General features: G+C 40.3%; 2 protein-coding genes across 2 annotated transcripts in view; one reads left to right on the top strand and one right to left on the bottom strand.

Annotated features, from left to right (window-relative positions):
* Nucleotides 1–22,856, bottom strand: part of LOC119885613 (potassium voltage-gated channel subfamily D member 3-like) — a 160,020-nt gene that overhangs the window by 120,044 nt on the left and 17,120 nt on the right. The gene's annotated exons all lie outside the window — the stretch shown is intronic.
* Nucleotides 6,969–21,294, top strand: cttnbp2nla (CTTNBP2 N-terminal like a). The gene is made up of 7 exons (XM_038695727.1): nt 6,969–7,109; nt 10,119–10,223; nt 15,924–16,157; nt 18,564–18,671; nt 18,878–19,066; nt 19,178–19,348; nt 19,518–21,294. Exons 1-7 carry the CDS (start codon nt 7,071–7,073, stop codon nt 20,472–20,474), a joined length of 1,803 nt encoding a protein of 600 aa, XP_038551655.1. The 5' UTR covers nt 6,969–7,070; the 3' UTR covers nt 20,475–21,294.

Below are 22,856 nucleotides of genomic sequence, written 5' to 3'. Positions count from 1 at the left end.
AGATGCTTTGAAGGTCCTCACCAATTGTGTCTGAGTTGATAGTGTCACGATTTCAACATAAGTGAATAGTGCCTGGCTTTCACAACCACACCAGCTGAATAACCCTGCCATACTTTATCCTCCAGTGGGATACTTCCACCTGCTCAAAAAGCAATCTATACTTTGACTATTGATTAGTTACAGCTAAAGTCTGTGAGAGGGAAAGCAAAAAGGACTACTGAATGTATTATATGTTCACCAGGGTGAACAAAAAAAGATGACTGATTAACAAATAACTAATGGTGCTTTTTGAGTCAGAGTTCTTTTGATTTCGTCTCGTTAATGTCATGGAGAAACGGCTTGACAAAATCAATACCAATACTGCACATGTAATAACAGTAACTGTATTATTTTTTATTTATTAATTCCATCCATATTGGACGATTCCGCACTTCACACTTTATGTTTAATACCAACGCAGGAACTGACCATTCACTAAACCCCTACCCTGAATAGCAGGAGCTAAAGTGCAAGGAATCGATTGAGCGGTGTCTTTGTGTGCTCTAACAGAAGCCGCATTTGTTACCATGTCTGGCTAACTAACACATTAGTTAGAGTGGTAACCGATCATCACTTCCAAGGCCAAGGAGCATCATTAATTAGTATGTAGGGTCACATTTTACATTCACAGAATAGAAGCCCATCTTGTTAGAGATCAGGGTGTAGGGTAACATCAGCGGCTCTATCCCTAACTAGATTTCATTTATACTCCAAGTGTCGCCCAAGAAAAAAAAAAAATTACATTTGCCAGACACATCAGTCTATCACATCTCTTCTAATGTGTCTAATGTAGTTTTGATCTTTTTGTCCTTATACTTTTCACAATACTAGGACCAGCAAGCTCTATGCTGCAATACAAGAACAATGTTCTATATTATTATTAACTACTGAGGATGCTTTGACTTTTTGCCTGGGACATGTAGTTTCAGCCTCTGCGTTTGAATTAACTTTTTAATTAACCGTTATGATCTTGGCCTACCCTTAACCACTCCACAGTTGGCATTCACAAATTTTGCAGAAAGCAAGAATTTAAAAACCTTGGTGTTGGACGTAAACATTGTCATACAGTATACTAGTCCAATATAAATATTTCTTGCCTGGCGATAGAGTTGAATATGAAAGTTCATTTTATATTTGTGCCGACAGCTGCCAAATGATGACTGTTGCACATCGACTGAATTCTTATTAAGCTTTAAAATCAACAAATACTGCATGTACTCATGAAACACCAGCTGTAATATCACCTCTGGTGGTACTCTGGTGTTCATTTTTAAAGACCTAATAACATTTTATATATTAAAAAAAAAAAGTCACAAAAATCTTATCAACTGTGTCTTATTAACTGTCTTTTTGAATACTCTAGCTCTGCAGATAAATACTTAAATGTGCATTGTAAAGCAGGAGAAGAAATGATAAAGGGTCTTTTCTTCTTATAGCCTAGATATTCCCTAAGTAGATAATCTAATTCAGTTTTATAACAGTGTACATATCAGGCATGCATATCCATGCGCTCTCCTTTGAGTTATTATATTGAATCTGTTGGAGATCATTTTCCATCAGTCACGAACAGAGTTGTCTAAAATGGAATAAAACAATCGTCCTTAATACCCATCATTAAAATTCACACTGCATACTTGTTACAGAGGAGCAGACACAAGACTTTTGGAGAGTGTGGGAGCCATTATGTGATTAAATTACCATTCATAATTTTTGCTATCTGGTGCTTTTAGCCTGGATAGTTGCCTGGATAAACAGGCCGCCTCTTCCAACAGAGATGTGTGTGTTCTGTATTGTGCCATTATTTATTCAAATAGCGTTTTTTAGACAGTACTTTGAGTATCATTTGAGAGCAGGAAAGAGACATGATATCTTCAGACTGTCACATTACCCTTTTATGTTTATGCCTTTGATGATTTTATTAGAGGTCTGCATTTGTGGTATTGATCATGTTATATTGGCAGTTGCAGAAAAGAAACTAACTTATTCTTTTAATGCTACCAAGTTCTGACACTATCTTAGAGTCAGGGAGATTGGGTCAAGTATTGAATCCAGCAAAGGGAAAGCAATGATCCTTTTCATTTCTTTGTAATCACCACAGAAGACTCACTCAGTCACATTTCAAGGTTTTGAAGCTATAAGGAGTATTTGAGTTTAAGATGACAATCATTTCTCGTTCTAATGGCATATTAAATCAAACTTTGTTGGCCCCAAGGTGACTCAAAGCCATCAAACTCAGTCAATGCATTTCTTCCTGCATAGGTTACAACAACAAAAAAAGAAAACTTGAGCTGAGGTGTCTCAGTTGAGAAAGGGTTTAACACACTCTAGGTTTATAACTTACCAGTCTTTCTAACAAAGACTGCAATGGACATCCAAATTGATGGGGTTTGTTTGTCAAGTTGGGAAGAAAAGACCTTTGCAAAAGAAAGTTGGTCCAAATGTCACCCAGGGTGCCGATAAATCACATGTAACACGCCAAACCTCCATTTGTCTCTGTTCTTTTGTAAGCCAGTGATTTGTAGTGGGCTCCACTTTTGTCAGCTCATACCTAAGATGGCTATAGTTTTGTAAGCACAGAGATTTCTTGTCGTCTCTGCCATAAATCAAATTTTCAGTTAATGCTTCCGGAGATCATGTTCATCTTTTAGTGACTGAAGTCAACATACACTTGAATAACTGTTCAACACATGTTTAGTTTTGCAGTTTTTAGGGACCAGTCAATGCCTTACATCAAAGCATTAAGTTAGCCTAAATATACAGTGAACACATGAATAACAAAGCATTCGTTAGATTTTAGTTTCCACATCCAGCTGCTGCCACATGATTAGAAAGTAAATACATCGGTAACAGCGACACGGCCTGCTGTTTGAAGACACACTACCACTCTAGAGATATGCAAATGATTAATCAGGCCCGCTTCAAGGTCAGACACTCGGGCAATTTACATTTAAACATGGCCACTGGCAAAACAAATCAATTTCCTAACCTTAACCTCTTTCACAGCTCCACATGCAGTCAGGTGAGCGGAGCACAGTTAGACGTGTGTGTATTACTGACAGACTGACTCACTGAGGGATATTGAGAGGTTACATCCTCCCACACTCTTGAATGCATCCTCTGTACGGGGAATCAGATGCAAAAAAAATAAAAAAATTGACAGATATGGAGCAATAGATGAATAAGTAAAACCCCCACAGCACTGGGTGCCAGGCAACAGATGCTGATAACTGCCTCAGATTAGGTCCTAGATTGTCGTCGGCTCCTGCCAAGACTGATGCTATATTTACCGCTCCCTCTCTCCATCCCTTCTCTGATCGTGTCTGTGCCACCATGATGTGTCATCTTCACGTTATGTCTGGCATCTACGATGGAGCGCCAGGTGTGAAATGGAGATGAAATATTCATTTTGAATGCCAGAATACTTTCACTTAAGCAGGAAATGATATGGCAGAAGTGAGGGATTGAAGATTTGTAGTAGGTTCATTCACGCTTGATTGGGGCCCCAGATGTTGGGGGTTGAATATGGATTTTGTAGTTTCAAGGGGACTTTTGAAACATTTTCTCTTGATAGAACCTGGGACAGCTTTCACACAGTTTAAAGAGACCCCATCTGAGCATACCGTAACCTTTAGTGGAAAAATTCTTTATCATTCAAGCAGCTATTTTGAAAGTCAAGAGTGTTCCTTTTTCCATGATGCTCCCTCTGTGCTAATCCAAAATGTCTAGGTTCTGTTTAGACTTGGATTCAGAAACTCAATGAAAGCTAGGACACCTTTGGAAAAATGAGCATGGACACAAATACCCCAGTCAGCGATTATGTCAGTAGAGATGAGGAAAAAAAGCGGGAGGATTGGAGTGAAAAAGTACAAAAAAACAACGAGATGTTGTGCTGACGCTGTAAAATCTTGACATGTAGGCCTACGTCTTACTTTACAGTAATTCACAGTATTGGTAGGACTGCAGGATTTCAGCACTAAGCTGTTTTGTTATCAATATTAACAATGGAAATATTTACTGAGAAATGCACAAAACCAGAAGAATATAGTGATATTTATCCAGATGCAGAGGAAGGATTCAGTTCTTTTAAGTAAACATAGCTATGCTATGCTATATTATTAGCAAAACATACTTAATTTATCAAAAGTAAAAAGTACTCATAATAAAGAAAAATGACATTGGATTATTATTACTGATGCATTAATGTAGAAGTAGCTTTTTTTTGGTTGAGGTGGAAGTCATTTTCAATATTTTTGATACTGTTGGGTAATTTAATCCATTTTCCATCATTTTACAAGTTGATCATGTGTTTTTTTTGTAAAATCTAAATAAGTAAAATAAGTAATATTTCCCTCCGATTGGTAGTGAAGTACAAGTAGAAAGCAGCTTGAAATACAAAAATACTCAAGTACAGTACAAGTACCTAAAATTAGTGCAGAAGTTGAGTAAATGTTAGTAAGATTCTTTATTTCTTTGCCATTTCCATTCTACACCAACATCTACAAGTATTCTGGCCAACACTGAGAAAATCCTACTAAATTGTCCAATCTGAAGCCACTGACCTCTGTACCCACTTTCTTTCAGGACTAAACCAAAGTAAATGGAAAACTTTACGCTATAAATTGTTTGGCAAAGGGAGACGAGGACACAGGACAAAGATTTTGAGGACACAGATTTTCCACAGTAGCTAGTCAGCAGGCTGAACAGAGCAGCTTAATTGAAGAGCCTGAAATAGAGACTCTCTATTAGGGCTGAAGAGGCTCCCTGCACCAGCAGCCTATCAGGAGCGACAATTGTCTGTCTTTGCTCTCTGTATACCCTCAAGATAGCAGAGAGAGGAAAAAAAGGGACACAATTACCAAATAGCGCAAAGACGCTGCATAGTCATTGACAGAAGGCTAATTTGTGTGCCAATTTAGTGCTGACAGAAGGTGGTATGTCTTGTAACATCAATCCAAATTGCTACACAGAAGTGTGCTTTTGCTCTCTTCCAGCAGTAAGGTTGCAGTGTTACTGTACATCTTAAATCACAGTTTTAGTATTTGGCTGATCATACTTGAAGTGACTTATGTGTGCATCTGGACAATAGCAAACTGTAACAGTAAAAATAATCGACTGTCCATGATGCTTTATATCCTGTACCATTCCCTGCATGTATACTTAATTGATAATATAAATATAAATAAAAAAACACTGTGGTTACTGTAACTTTGACTTGAGTTGTGTGAGCATTGCACTCTACTGGTAGCTATTATGTATTGCAGGATGGACTCCAGTTTACAGTTGAGACTGCCCTAAATTCTCAGGTCTATAGCACAGTCAGTACCTCAACTCTTTTTTGTCATGTGGCGTCTGGAGCTATGCACCTCACAGCTGACAACAATAAAATAAAAAAATAAAAACCAACACAGCTGTATCCCCCCTACAGAGTTAGACCTCCAGAAATGAGCTTGTGTTGTTCCTGAGTGCTGCTAATAAGATACAGGAGTTGCGGGAAGTATTGGATGTCTCTGAAATCACAGAAAAACAACGTAATACCACCAACTGTTTCTCTTCTCAAAGCTTTCAGAACGTCTAGAGTTCGGAGCTGGCCGTCGTATTAGCTCATCTAATGTCTAAAGCTTTTGATTTCCCAGGTGAACCCACGGACATTTTTCTTGCCCCCCTCTAACAAGCACACAGACTTATAGCTCTACAGACCAGCCACGACTCTGGGCTCTTACAGTGACTATGCCACCAGATGGCAGTCAATAATGCTGTAATCCCACAAATCCAGGAATCAATGCAAGAGATGCTTTTGCTGGCATAGCAATGCTGGAATAACTGGTCCGCAGATGGTTTATATGGTGACATTTACAACATTTAATGCATCTTTCATTGCGTCAGTGAGAGAAAATGACCAATGAACTTTTGTTTATTATGCTGTGTCCTGTGTCACTTTATGCATAATATCTTATTAAATAAAATATCAAATTAAATGTTCATCCATCAGTCAGTGGTGAAAAATAAACTTTACACAAGTGCTATACTTAATTAGAATTTTGAGGTGCTTGTACCTTACTTGAGTATTTTGAGATACTTCTTACAACATACTATATTTCAGTGGAAAATATATATATTTTTAAGTCCACCTCACAGCTATAGTTACAAGTTACTTTTCAGATTAAGAAACCCAAAGCATGATCAGACTAAAATATGATGCATTGTTAGAGGTTCAACTACCCAAAAATATACAAAGCAGATACGTTAGCTCCATCTTGACCAATAAATAATATTAAAATACCATTTACACATTTATGCATTTATTTTGCAATAAAGTAATTCATCAAATAATGTTAAATAATCCTATGAGAATAATTTACAACCAATACTTAAGTGCATATTGAATGCATTTTTCCATTGTAGTGTTGCTACTTTACTTGAGTAAAGATGTGAGTATTTCTTCCACTACTGCATTAGTTCAGTTTAGTTCAACTTTATTGTCAGACTCGGCATCCTCTAGGCTACATTGTAAAAAGATATTATACAAACATAACAGTATAATCCTAAAACGTATTAATGGAAAAAACATTTTAAAGTAGTATTATTAAAATATTATAAAGGACTTATCACAACAAATGACAATATTAGTACAATATTGTAAAAAGTGCAATAAAGTCACCCTAAAATCACTGTCAGACCTCAAACAAATCATTAGTCATGTTTTTTCAACATTTCATCCAGTAAAATATCTTTGAATTCATTAAAACAGCTTGCTGAAAGTCTGTACGTGCCCAGAAGAAATTCTTTCAGAATAGGCAGACACTCAAGAAATACCAAACAAAGAAATCCGACCAAAATCCAAAGGGTGGGAAGTCACTGTTCCTGCCCCTTACCCCAAAAACTCGTCTCTCATTGGTCAGCACCGAGAGGTCTGCCTCGTCCATTGGCTGGCTCTGCTGTCAGAACAGTGCATCGCCGTCCAGTGTTCCGTTGCGTCGGGATCAGAGGACGCAAAATCAAGTGAAACAAATCTTCTGACAGGAGAAAAGTTCATGCTGGAGTTTCCAAATACCTCAGAGGGGCATATGAAGGTAAGAAGACCTACAAAATACGTGTTTGTGTTGGCGGTGTGAAGATGGAGACAGTAATGTTTTACCGTGTTTACACTTTTCGTTCAAAAGAAAAGAAAGAAAAAAAAAATAGATGTAGCCAAAGTACATAGTCAAGGCTACAGGCCGAGCCGTTTGGACTGCACTTTCTCTAGAGCTAGTAGCACAAAGATGTGTTTTGTTCGTGCAAAAAAATACACATTAGGAGTAATAAGTAGGCTATTCTTGTCAAACATATTTTTAGCGAGTGTAAGAAATGAGAGTGACATCTCCCTCAGTCAGATGTTGACCGATTGATCTTCATTTGCAGCGGTTCCAGTTGTTAAATAACGCTTATTCAGAAAAATCAACACTCTAGTTTAATGTATTCGGTTTTAATATGTTTTTTTAAGCTTAGGCTGCATCGAAGCCAGTGGGAAGCAAACTGAGTAAGTAAGTGGCCTACACAAAAATGAGGTTGACTACTAAATCCAATTTAGTATATCCAGACATGCTGCATCTGGTCAGCCAACCTGATTACCACCACAAGGAAAATCAGCAGACCTCTCAGGCTATACTTCCCCTCAGATGACCCTCATTTTATGTTAAAGTTTGTGGGCCTAAGATGTTTCAGTCTGTGACATGTATTCATGCAGACGTTGTATTTCCCCCTCCTACCTTCCCATTAAGATGATGTGAGGGAAGATTTGGAAAGAGTTTTATACACATACAAAGTTTTCATGCAATTGGAAATACTGTTACTATAATCTTTTTCTGTAATTCAGCATGAGCTGTTGCCTTAGAAACTGTCCTCAGACTGAGGAAAATTGATTTTTAACGGACTCCGATATGATTTGGGTTAGGGAGGTTATTTTTCCACTACTGTACATAAGTCACAAGCAGCTAGTCACAAACCGAGGTCCCCTTTGTACCGGAGCAAAGCACATGTTTTGCAGTAAAAGCTTGCTGCTATGTGTTTTTAAAGAGTTTACAGTGTTGCAGACGAGGCACATGGCTAACCAGGCTTAAAACAAACACGGATAAAAGGATTATGGACACAGGGCTTTTGTCATCGGAAGTGGAGCTACGAGTACGTGTGGGAATATTTCAATTTCCCATGCTCCGTGTTCGTATACCCTCATGATTACAAACTCTAACTCGGGAGGAATTCAGTGAAATATATTAAATTGATGAGGGATCATGCCTGATGACACATGTAGGCTCCCGCTGGGCCAGACGTTTCTCATAACACACAGCGCACACACACACACTCTCACAGTGATTACAGTGGCCTGTGAAATTAGCAAGCAAGCCTGTAAAAGCAAAACCAAGGGAGGTGTCTATGCTGTAGTTTAATTAGCATTTTACCCCTGTGGTTAAGCCACAGATCATGAGTGCTGGTGAAGGCAGGACTAAAACACTGTCTGCCTTCTTTGTGAGCTGCTGTAGGGATTAGGCTGTAGATGCAGTTGACCAGGGTCAGGGCTCATTCCTCTTCTCACTTCTGCTTTACGAAAAAAGTCACAGTACATTTATATGCTGCAAATATGCTCATTTGCGGCACAATGTTTCTCAATTAGCCACACTATCACAGCACTGTCATATTAAGGTTTCTCTATTGCCGATATTATTTAAGATGCCTGGGAGATATTGCAGCCACTGGCTGTGAAATGAAAAGCGCGTGGCTCCTGTCTCTCATTCTGCAACTAGTGTTCCAAGAGATCAGTTGCTGTGACCACAAAGTACTCAGAGGCCAGCCTGTTGAATGAATGCAAGTTCAGGTGTGGATCTCAGTCTAGTAAACAGCAGTGAGTGAGATTTCTCAGCCACAATTCAGAAAGAATATTTTTGAGATTCAAGCTAGAGTATCAAGTATTCTTCTTTTAATAAGTCAGCCAGTGTGGTGTGCGTCCATCCTAAACATGATGATTCTCTTCTGAAAAGGATGCTTAGTGTTGTAACATCAACAGCTTTGATCGTATTTCAAAGAGGGGCCCGCATATGTTCACTTGGCCAGAGTGTGGTTGGTTGTTTGAGGTGTGGACTCTGCAGGGCTTGTCAGAAGAGCCAACACAGCTGTGAGATTAGAGTGCAGAGAGACACTACAGAGAGACCACATCACATTTCCAACACAAAATAACCAACTCTCACGGTACCCATTATGAATGGAACACGCAGTGGGAAAACAACAAAGAGATTTGACGTTATATTCAACATTGAACTTGTAAGTTGTATATGGACACGATCACTTAAGTCAGCATTAAGACAGATGAACAGCTTGGATGGTAGAAGCTGACTGTCTCTTCTTTGATATGCAATCCATCCGTGCCATGTTTGTGTCACCTCACTGAGCTGAAATACCCACAATCTGCCAGGAAAGTTAAATGAGCAACTTTGATAGAAAATGTAGCCCTCCCATCTTTGCAGCTATAAATTGTGCTGTTGTTTAAGATCTTTGGTAACTGATTTATTTTGTGAACAGTAGGTGTATTTATTTTTGCAATATCCTCACATTTTGCTTGAGCTATGCTGCACACCTTGACTACTTTAATATGCATAATGCAGTGCACCTCTGAAGTACACCCAGAATAAGCTGTGTGGTTTCTCTTCATACTGGAGAAAGATGTTGCTAGATATTTTGTATAACTCTGGTTGCAAAAGTATGCCATCCCATGATAATAACCACATATCCAAATAAAGCTCATAAATCAGTGGGCTAGTTCAGATAGATCAGATGTCTGTCTGGATGTCTGATTTGTGGGAACCAGAAAACACCGGGCTTTGTTTCAAGGTGGAATGATATTGCCTAATTGAGAAATCATCATGGGAAAACCGTTCCTCGTTTAGTATGAAGTTTTTCAGTGTTAGAGTAGAATAAATCAAGCACAGGTTAGGTAGATATGAATAAAAATAATTACTACCACACATGTCCATTTGCATCAATTTCACAAAATACTATTGAAATCAGTTAAGTCAAAAAAGTTTTTCCTCTTTCATCTCTTGCCCTCACAGTCCAAGCTGAATATGGAGAATTTGACCAAGCCAGAGTTGCTGATGCTTTTCAGCATCCTGGAAGGAGAGCTGGAAGCCCGGGACCTTGTCATTGATGCGCTGAAGGTACCGGTCAATGGAGCCCTTAACATAAGTATAATGTTAAAGTGTCTGTTTAGAGCTAGAAAAACAATTTAATGGTGAAAAGTTTTCACAGCAGGGGAAAAGTATCAATGTGTCAGAAGAAATAAACCTTTCAAGCCACTGCTGTAACATATTGCCACAACGCTGCAAGCTTCTTTTTGTAGTTTGCAGGGAGAGCTTCTTACGTTGGTCAAGCTCAAGTCGGGGGGGGGGGGTACCCTGCCACTGCCAGTAACCCTGTTGATAGCAGTCATTTCCTGTGGAAAAAAAGTTAGGTGTGGAAACGACAAAACCATGTATCTGTGAAGCTAAAAGTCCTCTGGATCTAACCAATTTGCTTGCAGCAAACTAGTGTCTGTGCCTCTGGAGAACAGCGTAAATCTCTTGGGGCATTGTCTCATAAGTCATCTTTTCCCCAAGTTTAAAATGAGTAGTAGCATTCTCCCAGTGAATTTGATCAAAAAACCCAATTAGAAGTATCCACAATGTAAAACGCACGCACGCACGCACGCACGCACGCACCTTCCAAGCTTAGGATGTCTTACTTTGCCAGGATTAATGCTGCTTTTTAATTAAAGGATTGTCGGGCTATTCCCACACTGTCCTTTGCTGTGCTGTGTCCTGCAGGCCCTCAAGCTTCCAGTGCCTATTTCGATGGCCTCAAGAGATGTTTGGTCATTTATTCAAACAGTTACACAGTAAGACTGTTACCGTAAGATGCCTGTCCCTTTCTAAAACATTTATACAACACTGCAGACTTCATTCTCACCATTAGCATTTAAGTATTACAGCTTTCACTTTCCTGGTGTAAAATGCACTATTGAAAGTATAAACTGGAGAAGCATCCTGCGAGCTAAAGAGCAGCCATCCAAAAGAGCCTACTGCTGAATGTTCATGTGTTGTGTCTAGACCACATTCCTACATCTCTCCTGGGATCTGGCCATCTAAGGCAAGAAGAGTTACAGCGCACTGGGTTCCTGATGACTCAATGTGAGCGAGGGCAGGAGTGAACAAATAAACAGTGGCCTTAACTGGAGCTTGAGGGGAATATAGCTGTGCTTCTTTCATGGCACAAACTGTTAACCCATTCAGGTCTGGGCTTGGATCAATGCTTCAGTGTTGACGCTTACGGAGCTTTAATTTAGGGTATAATCACTGACCTGTGGGAAATTAATTGCAGGAAGTAAATGAACACTGATCTCTTCTCTGCAGGATACATATTTTTCTAAAAAGGTGAAACATGACTTCATACCTTTCTGCTGTTCTACTGTTAAGAAATAGCAATGTGGAATCTTGGTTCGCGCACTCAATTATCAATTAAACAACACCCCGTAATTTTGTTTTTAGCCATACTAGTGGCATAGCTCTATGCATGGCAGTGTTTTTCTGTTGGTCCACCAATTTTGGTCCACACTGAAATATCTCAAAGTTTGGATGGATTACCATGACATTTTGTACAGATATTTGTATTGCCCAGAGGATTTCTACTTTGGTGATCCCCAGACTTTATTTAGCAGCACCAGCAGGTCAGAGTTTTCACTTATCCAGTAAAGTATCCCCCTGACTTTTACCTGTAGCAACACCATGAAGTTGACATTTGTGGTTTTGAGTGATTGCCATAACATTTGATTCAAACACTCATATTCCCCTCGGATGAATTATAATAACTTGACATCGCTTTTCATCTTGCACCATAATCAGGTCAAAATGTTATTTTGTCCATTACTTTGTTTTATGAACAAATACCTGCTAAAATACTCACATGACATATCCCATCAGCCTCAGATGTACCTTGTGTTTAGTGTTAATTAGCAAATGTTAGCATACATGTGAGCACGTTAACATGCTGACATTAGCATTTTGTTAAAAGCACAGCTGTGTCTAAGTACAGGTTTACAGACCTGCTAGTGTGGTTGTAGTCTGAGTCTAGTTCCAACAATACGATTGCACATGGACCTACAGTAATTAGAAAAGTAGTCATATTGCTCATGTCGTCTTAACTGACGTGTCACTGCTACACTGAGTGTCATGTGAGCCATGTTTAGCTCTACCAAATATCACCATGGTTATAATGCCACTGTTCACTTCTTTGATTTTGCCCTTGCTCATTTTGGTTAAATAGTTTGGGAACTGGGAAGTTTTCATGTTTGGTCGGCATTGTCAGCGTTTCAAAAGTCTATTATTCTTCTCAGTCTTTTTTTTGTTTTTGTTTTTTTGTTTTTTTTATTAAATAGGATATAATGTGAGTAGAGGATGTGAGGTCAATGATGGTCATTTTCTTTAGTCCTTTATATATTTAATTATGCAGAACTATCAATGGCATTCTAACTAGCCGCTGCATTTTTTCCCTTTGTGACTCACTTCTGCAGCTGCTCACGCCGTGGCTTTCAAAAAGGAAGTTGGTCTCTGGCAACGCTTGTATTTGGCACACAAAGCCCTGCAGTAATCCAGTAGTCCCTTTTCTTTGGGAAAGGAATACAAGTCTTTACTTTAAGTTAAAAAGGGGCCTCAAATGTGGAAATGAGCCTTTTAATTTACTGTCAGATTCACATGTTGTGGTTGAGCTTCCAAATGGACATACTTCCAACAGGTTTACCTTGTGTGTTCTTTGGTAATGGGGCAGCACTGAAATAGGGAAAAATAACCTTATTTCTAGCGTCGAGATGCATTAAAAGATTGGATTCAGAGTCAGTTACCGTAACATTGCGTTTCGTGCATGTGATTTTGATATCCATTTCCTTTGCAGAGAATATTACGTGCATGCATGAGAATATCAGGGTATTTAGCAATCTGCCTAAGCCGCTCTGATATATATATAGTACTCTAGTGTAAGACGTTCATATATCACCTTCCCTACAGTATTATACAGATGTTGTCGCCAACATTGCACAATTGTAAGAGTCCAGGCATATGTCAGCAAAAGATAAGCTTGATTGGATCCAGTGCAGCCACAGCACAAAGGCGGCTTCCCAAGCTAAAGCACACAGGTTGCCAAGAACTGTAGCCAACAGACAAAAGCATGAATAATGGAGGCAGACTGTGATGCATAGCAGACATGCTCTGAATGTTTATGGGGATTGTACATGTACAGTATGATGTAATGAGTAAGCTCTGGTAGATTTGGGTGTTAAGTATTAAGTAATGTCAGAAATGTGTTTCCTGTAATCCCTCTTTTCACTTCCTCCACCCTCTCTAACAGCAGTGGAGGATTGATGCAGAGGAAAACAACCTCCCTTTGTGTTGTGGAAGTGCAAGTCTGTGCATTGAAGGGCTGGGGAGGGAGCTGAGAAAGGGACAGAGTCTGTTTATCTGTGAACTTCTGTGTAATGGGGTCCTGTGAATAAAAAAAAAAAGAAAAAAAAAAGAAAAACAGGATTTAAAAGGCCAATTATCCAGATATGGAAATGTGTGCAGACAAAACGTATCTGCTAGAACCCCCCTCCCCTCACACAAAAATAAAATCACAAAAATCTACATTGTGTGTTCTTAAGCATGTTTCTAAATATTTTCCTCCTGTATGAGTAATGGCTCTCAGTTACCTTCTGCAAATGCAGTGATGAAAGTCAGACTGTGTAAATAGGCATTTCTGGAGCAACATGTGTAAGGAATGGAAAACCTGATCTAAGCTTATTTCATTTTTGACCGTAAAGTGACACATCAGAGCAGACAGACATTGAAGGGAACAGGGACGGGCTTTATTCCAACTCTGACACATTAGAGAAAGATGTGATGTTTTTCAAGTCATTTAGATGTGAAAACCTGTATTGTATAAACATAGTGAGGACCATTTGCCACATTCATTAGATTTTCTACATCGCACACAGGACTTTTGTTGAGGTGCTGTGTGGTCATTGGGCTTTAGATAGCGCCCATATTTGACAGGCATTTTTAAATTCTCCTGGGCGTCCTGTGCGTTTTCCTGTTTCACTCCTCCAAGCCGTTTGATCCACCTTCACATCGTCCTCAGTGGACTGGATCAAATAACATTAGGTACAGCCCCCCAGCCTTGCCCTCCTCCTTGTGCTAGATGCGCCAATATTGTTGGAGATGACAATCACGAAGCCTTTAATCTGTTATTCTTTAATCTGTATATTGCTTGTACGTTGGTTCTGTGTCTGTAGCCATCCATTGTCACTCCCTGTATTTTTTCTTCCTCATGTTGCCTTACAAAGCTGCCCATGCTGTCAGGTATACAGATTTTAAATGTGTGAGAAAATACTGGTAACAGATTAGTACTGTGTATCTGCTGATACCCTGAGCTGAGTTTTCAGAATTGGTGCTGGAAGAGAAAACGTTGGCGCGGTCCATCCCCAGCTAAAGTAATCATAGTTCTACTCCAATGAAGTGGGACGGGTTATCGACTGAATATTGCCATACAGGCCCATCCACACTCTTGACTACACTTTAAACCTGTTGAGTAATCTTGGTATCAGTTATCAGGAACTCTGTCCTCACCCTGCCAGAGAGGATACTGTTCTCTGTAATCTCTTGATCCTCTTCTGTTGAAACCTCACTAAAACACACCGCAAGCTCAGCTGTAGCCCTCCTCTTCTTTCTCACTCTCTCATTTCAGCCCAAAGGCATCTGCTGAACCTGAAATGTCTTGCTGCCATTATCCCTCCTTTGTCATGAGTAAAACAGAACAGGTCTGCCTTGGCCAAGGCCCAGTGCAGAGCAGCTGTCCTGCTAAAGATAGACAGACACACCATCTGTTGCTCCTTCCTCATGCTAGCACTCATTCTCTTGTATTTTTATGCATTTCCTCTCCCTCTCTTCCCCTTTATCTACAGCTTATTTACCACGAGAGATGTTAATCATGGTGTGCGGAACACAATGTATGTTAACTAAAGTCCCAACTGCCAGTGTGTAACTATCAAATCATAACAACTTAAAAGTTCAGTGGTGTGGGTGTGTGTTTTTTTTTGATGGAATAATAATACCTGCTTAAGTTCATTGCAACTAGGGTTAGATTTTACCTTGTATAGAAGCGTAATGGACTATCAAATACTATATAATGGTGCTATTCCTAGGGTTAGAAAGAGGTATAAAAAGTGAAGAAGGGTGTACAGCTGTGCTACCATCTCTGGCTGGACTTGCAGCTGGCAAAGGCGATGTGAGCTAAATTCCAACATCAGCATGCAACATGCTCACAATAAGAACGCTAATGTGGTCATGTTTAGTAAATATAACATTTACCAGTTTCAGCATCTTAGTTTAGCATGTTAGCATGCTAACATTTGCTATTTGGCACTAAACACAAAGTATAGCAGAGGCTGATGAATGGCATTAGTTTTGCAGGCATAAACCAAGTGTATTGGACAAATAATACTGTGTAAAACATGGAATGCTGGTACTAAATTTAATGGCATTACAATAGTTGTTGAGATGTCTGGACCAAAGTTTCGGACCAACCCACCAACATTGTCATCCCTACAGCCCCTAACATGGCTAAAAATGTCTCTCTGTATATACACAGGAGTCAGCACACAGTAAGAGCAGGAGCTTAAACAAGAGAAGCCAGAAAAGTGATTCAAGACATGATTCACATACTTCAGCCAAGTTACAATCCTTCTGTAATATTTCCTTCCACATAATCTTTAGACCACAACAATACTGTAACTACTTAATGGGTCACTGTCCCTCTTAGCGCTCCCTCTCACTCTTTCCTTCCCATCACTTCAGGCGCAGTGTAAAGAGCTGTTCATCCAGGAGCGCTATGGCAGGTACAACCTCAGCGACCCCTTCCTGGCCTTGCAGAGGGACAGCGAGGCTGTCGGGGGCCAAAACAAGGACTCGGGCTGTTCCTCCTTCACCTCCAACCCTCTGGTGGTTCTCAAACTGGTGGTGAGCCACTGCAGGAGGATGCAGGAGAAGATGTTGGCCCAGCTGGCTGCAGCAGAGAGCAGGCACAGAAGGGTGGGTATGGATGTGTGGCTTTTAATTAGTGGAGGCAGAAATTAACTGGTTCCTTATCCGGATTTTTTTTTAAAATCAATTGCGAAACATTAAAGATAAAAGCTTGCCTCAATGGTGGAAAATATAAAACAAAAATAAATATGAATGGAAAAGGCAACTAGTAAAGTACAATGAGGATTTTATTTCTTAAAGAGGTGGTATTATGCTCATTTTCAGGTTCAAAATCTTATTTAGGGGTTGTACCAGAACAGGTTTACATGGTTTAATTTTCAAAAAATACCATATTTTTCCTCATACTGCACATTGCAGCAGCTCCTCTTTTCACCCTGTGTGTTGTACGCTCCACTCTTGAGCTACAGAGGGATGCATCTTACTTGTACAAAATCTTTGTTGGGAACTGCGCATGTGCAACTCCCAGGTAAGGACTACTAGCCAATCAGAAGCAGAGAAGGGCAGATTGTAAGAAACAAGATAGTGTGATCCAAATCAAAGCCGCTTCAGACTGAGACCGTAACCTAACAGATGGTATAAGTTACTGAAGTCCACAACCACACAACATCATTGTTCCACATCTTACCATTAGGACTAAACGTTGAACTGTTGCCGGTGTTCTGACGATCTATGCCGATCTATGCTTACCAAAAAATGCTACCATAGCACAAATAGACTTGACTCTACTCGGCTCTGCTCAGTTTTCCACTGCAGATAGTACCCAGAGATAGTACGTAGCTTGTCGTTATAGCAACGCCACACACACACACACACACACAACTGCCACGACGTAATGTTCAATGCAACACACACCAGCGATCCACACAGCTTTCTCTTTAAGTTAAAACGTTTCAACATTACTCAGAATGTAAAGACAGATAAGCGGTATGAAAACCTTCCAGCTGTGTTTTCCTCTGCCGTTGTTACTGCAGCGGTCTGTGTGACGGCGGGAGCAGAGGGCTCTGTGGGCGGGCGGCTGGCCGGCCTCACACGCTCCTCCGCACAGGCTTCCCCCGCCGCCACTTGCGGAGCTCCTCAACTCTGAAAATATTCAAGCATTTTTGTTCCGCCATCACTTCTCCTAAAACTGTCAATATTCGAAATCTACACAGCTGATTTCTCACCTCAAATCTTCTCAGAAGTGGATTTAGTGAAGAAATTCCATACGAAAACTGTAAAATATAAAACTTTGTTGCTGGCCTCTGTCTGCTGCACGCAATGATGATGCAGTGAATAGTGAATATTCTCTCTGACCAATCAGCAGTCTGTCGTGTTTTCGCGTTACATTTCCGTATCTTTCAGCTCACTTGGAACCTGGAAGGAGGTGAGGTAATACGAAAAAAAGTGACCTGACCGCGCTAGCTGCTTGGCAAGTTTTATGACGTGTTTTCATTGTGTCGTCACAAGTAAAGGAAGTGAAAGGCTGGACTACAAACGAGCCGTTTTCAAGCTGTTGAGAGCAGAGCTTTCCGTGGGAGATGGGAACTCCCTTTGGGCTGGACTTTGGACTTTTCCACTTTGCAAACCAGTTACATGCACAAAAAAAGATATATAACTAATCCCTCTTAAGTACCTTTTTTTTTTTTTTTTTACAGCAGCAGAATAACAAATTAAAAACAACATTGTTTTCAGTATGAACTATTTCAATGAGGCACACACACACACACAAAAAGTACTTTGTTAAAGCGCAGGGTAACAGACATGAATAAAAGAAAAAAATACCTGCACAGTGCAAACACACCACTGTATATGAATAATGAAGAAACACCATTGTCTCCTGACGAGTTAAATATATACGCAAGGACAATATGACAAATCTGTGTGATCACAAATTTCTATAATCTAATGTCCATTAGTTTTAAACGAAATACGATACGATATGAGTAACTAGAAGTAGATTTTGAAACTTTGCTGACATCAGCAATATAATGGATTGACCCAATTCCCACGTCAGTATAAAGAGTTTACTATTTTAATACATAAACTATAAAAACATGTCTTTTGCAGAGAAGGATATGAGGCAGAAGGTAAACCTGACTGTATTATATTATACACACTATATAAAACTAAGTTTAATTAGTAATAAAGTACCACTATAATATTTAAATTACTGTTGCAAATAATGGTTCCCATAATGATCTATGTTTTGGAACTGAACAAACAAAGCACTCCATCATCTTAGGCTTTGTAAAACTACAGTGTGAAGACTGTACTTTTCTCTGGAGACGGGGCTGAACATGATACTCACCTAGATGAGCGACACTATGTGGCTGTATGTTAAGCTTAACGGCCATCACCATTTTTGTTTACAATGTAGTAATCATATGGCTTCAAAGTAACCCTTCTTGGCATTTAAGCGCTCATGCAAGATCATTTCACTCCTGACTCTCTGTCTCCCCGCTGTGTTTGCTTCAGGTCATTGCAGATCTGGAGGAGGAAAAGAGGAGGCATGCTGAGGACACGGCAGAGGGAGATGACGTCACTTACATCCTGGAGAAGGAGAGGGAGCGCTTACAACAACAGGTGCCTTCTAATTAATTGTGTTGTGGAATGCACTGCAAATATTATTCCAAAATGTTCTGGATAAATCACATAGGAGTCAATGAGTGATTGATGAATTTTCAACTGGTGTCAAAAGTTTTGGAATAAACTGGAACAATCCACATCAGAGACAATACAATGTGTACTACTTCTGACAAGTGTGTTTATTGTGGGTCTCGTCTCGGTAGCTGGAATTTGAGCGGAGCCAGGTCCGGCGGTTGGAAAAAGAACAGCGGCGGATTACTGACCAGCTAGAAGAAGAACGGGCTCAGCACAAACAGCTCTCCTGTGCTTTGGCCAAAGAGTGCAAGTGGGCAAGTGCCAGGGCTCTGGAGGAGGGGCACCGCCTGACTGAGCTGAACCGCAAACTTGACAAGGTACGAACATTTTCAGTTCCAACTTTAGTCAATAAATTTCCTTTTGTTCTTATGAACGTTAGTCCTGCTTATATTTTGCACCCGGCATAAACTAACTTTTTCCTCATGCAGGAAAAGGAAGCTTGTCAGGCCCTGAGACAGGAGCTGGAGGATGAGAGGAGGAGAGCCCTGAGAATGGAGGCGAGGGTGGAGGAGCAGCTGGCCGAGTTCGACACGGAGCGAGAGCAGCTCCGCTCACGTTTGAAGAAGGAAGAAGCTCACCGTTGTCAACTACAACAACAGGTGGGAACACACACATTCGTTGTGCAGGTGGCAATAGATTGCACATTTTGTATACTATTACTACCTCAAGTTATTTCATCTAATGTTAGTGCAAGAGCAGAAAATTAGCTTGTATTGTGCAGCAAAATCTCAGCTTGAAACAAATCTATTTTGCCCATTTTGTGATCAGGTGGAGGAGCTGAAGAGGAAGATGGAGGAGGCGAATGTGATGAGCGTTGTTAGTGAAGTAGTTACAGCTCCAGTGGAGGCAGGAGAGGAGTGGGCCACAAAAGTTCCATCAGGAAAGACAGCAATAGACACTATAAATGTCAAGGACATTGAGGAAGACAGAAACCAGGGGCCTGAGGTCAATGGTCACCACTGTCTAATGGAGAGCAATGGGCACCATGGTCTAAATAACGCCCTCTCAGAGAAGATCTGCCTACAGAATGGAATGGATGAAAGTTCTCCAATTTATCAGACCCATACATCAATCACCTGCAGCGGTGCCCCCTCCACTCTCCCCCCTTCCTCCCCATGCACCTCACCTGTCCTTGCCAAACGCTCACCAGGCAGCCCGAGCCCTGGTAGCTACCAGTCTCCCTACCAGGCAGGGATCAACCAGCGCTTCCATGCTGCTCGTCACAAGTTCCAGGGTACCAATGACCTAGAGCCTCAGCCACAGGCCGCGCAGCCTCACCTCTCGCCAAAGGAAGTCCCCCCTTTGACCAGCAGCTCCTCCCTAGAGGCGAGCCCAGTCAAGCAGATGGCCCGGAGCACAGTCACTCAAGTCCTGTCTCGCTTCACCACCGTCCAGCAGAGTGTCGCACCGAAGCTCGCGGCACCGAACAATTCGCCCTTCGGCACAGACTACCGCAGCCTGGCGGCGCCCTTGTCTCCGATCATCGCAAGGGCTGCAGGAGCACTTTCACAGGGGATCAGATCACCAACCATCCCCAGGGCAGACAGGGGTAACCCTCCACCCATCCCCCCTAAGAAGCCTGGTCTAGCCCAGGCCCCTCACTCCCCGGCCGCAGTGCCCAGATCTGCCAGCCATTTGTCTGACAGCCCCCTCTCTGGCAGCTGTGGCCTCACCTCGAGCCAGGAGGGAGTGAAAGAACTGGACATGGTGGTTTCTTCTAATTAACTGATTTGATTTGTCAATAAATTAGTCAGCTGCTGCTCTGCTTGATGGTTTAATCCACATCTCATGATTATGATTTAGATATTGTTTTGTACATGACAGGATGTATATCCTGTGCTTATTTGAACAGAGGTCCCTTCAAACACTGTTTCTGTAATTGTATTTATTAGATTTTGTTTTAAATAAGCGCTGAGGCACTATTTTAGGTAGTGATTTAGAGGCTGGTGCTAATGAGCATTTACAACTGGTCATTTTAGTTTCAAATGTGCCAATACTGTATGCTGGATGCACCGTACTGTTACAGTATATCAAGTCTTTTATGGCGTCATCTTTCTAAAGAATACAAATCAGTTCATTCCGTGAGGTATAATTTCTTTCCTCAAGTGTGTTGCTGTGATCTTCAGACCAAATGTAATTAGTAGACCTTGGACCAGTGTTAGTTACGCATTTCATTGTGCATAGCTGTTTTTATAAAAATGTATAGTTCATTTTATAAATGTTCCTTAGTTATGATACACAACAGATAATCTAATCAGTGTCATACTGATCTTTGTTCATGTATTACTTTAATGTTGCATAGTAATGATAATCTTTCTCAGATTATATGCAAGAACCATTGTACAATATCTTGTTTAAGATGAATGATTCTGATGAATGTCATGCCTACGTCATTTATAAGACACCGTTATAAAACAAGTATTCAACATGGCTTTAATTAATATAACAACTGCTGTGTGGTCTGGTTGTCTCTACTTTCATCAGATCAGTTGCAGTGCTGTATATGCTGGAAAGTTACAGGTTTAATAAATTAATCCCAAAGATTGTCATGTATTAATTTCTTTATTCAAACTGTCAGGAATTATAAATTGCCTGTAGAGAGTTATGTTGGTATGAAAGCCAATAATAGTACTAATCTAATGCGGGAAAGCTGCTTACAGCGTAGGGTTGCAACTAACCATTATTAGCTGATCTGCTCATTATTTTCTTGATTAATCGTTTGGTTTATAATATGTCAGAAAAAACTGAAAGATGCCTTATTTGAAATGTGCTAAACCCAAACATATTCAGTTTAAGACAAAAAGTTACTGATTTAATCTGTATTGTATTTTAGACTTATACCTTGTCCGATCAACTAAGATTCAAGGCATTAGAAAATGGTACTAATAACTAAGATTTTGCCCTGCGTCGGATGTCATGTATAATCAATAGATATTGTAACACTATAAGTTTTTGGCCAAGAAAGGAAAGTGTAACTATTAAATTATCTCTTTCAAATTAATAAATGCAGTTTAACAAAAAATGTATAGGCAGCTTTTGTTTCAATAGCTCACCTGCAGATAATGATTTACATACTTAAGACAGCTTTGTTTATTTTTTCCATATAGTATTTTTCAGTAGGGCTGTAGTGTTTTTAGTACTGTACTGCCAAAGTGTCCTCTAGAGGTCATTGTTTGATAAGTAGCTACACTGAGTAGCTTACAGCAGGCTGGGAAATAAAAAGATAATTTAATTATTATTCAGATACTTCACATCTAGCACTGTTTCTCTTTCTCACATACAGATTTTTCATTATATTTGGTTGATTGTATCGATGTACTTGAACTGTTGCCACCATAAAAAGATAGCTGTAAAAATGCAGCAATAAGTAAGTAATAAGCCAAAGAATAATCTTTTTGCTCCCAATTTGGTTGCAAAGACAAGTTATGAAACCCTTTTGAGGACTGAATGGTTTGTTATTTTGCACACTGTGTTGCCTCAACTGTAAACAGTGCTCTTGAGGTATGTTGTTTAAGTGACGCAACATGTGAGATGGGGAGTTTGCAATTGCACAAGTACACAGAAAATACAGAGACGCTTGAGAAATATCTTCTGTGTTCTATAATGTCACTCTATATATGAGCACACACTGACTGGGCTTTCTGTCACACTAAATCCCCCTCTTGGTTGTTGGGGAATGGTTGGCTGGTTAACGGGACGGGTCACCTCTTCCCTGCTCAGCTCACCTAATTAACATTCCAGCGTAGGACAGCAGGGCCGCATCCCAAATCCAGCACAGGCATGCCTGGTCCTCCAGCAAAGCCCCATCTTTCTCAGCCTCCATAAACACAAGCTCAGACTGACGAGCTGTGAGGGGCCACATCCTCGCTGCCGTCACTGCCAGCATGGCTGCTCACCCTGCTCCACTGTGGTCCTCAACCCACAACACTGAGCAGAAGACATAATAGTCTATACTGTAAAAGCTCGTGTAATCTTTGTGAGAAGTTGAAAGCTTGTACAGTACACATATTCTGGGTTTGTCTTTGATTATTACTTAATGCCTCACTTTCAAAACTTGGATGTCTTACACAATGGCGTGACCTGAAATATCTTTGTATGCATAAATAT

This window comes from Micropterus salmoides, unplaced genomic scaffold (assembly GCF_014851395.1).
Source record: "Micropterus salmoides isolate LMB-PRFRI ecotype aquatic unplaced genomic scaffold, ASM1485139v1 Ms_hic_scaffold_4, whole genome shotgun sequence".
Taxonomy (NCBI): Eukaryota; Metazoa; Chordata; class Actinopteri; order Centrarchiformes; family Centrarchidae; genus Micropterus; species Micropterus salmoides.
This window is presented reverse-complemented; position numbering and strand designations above follow the sequence as displayed.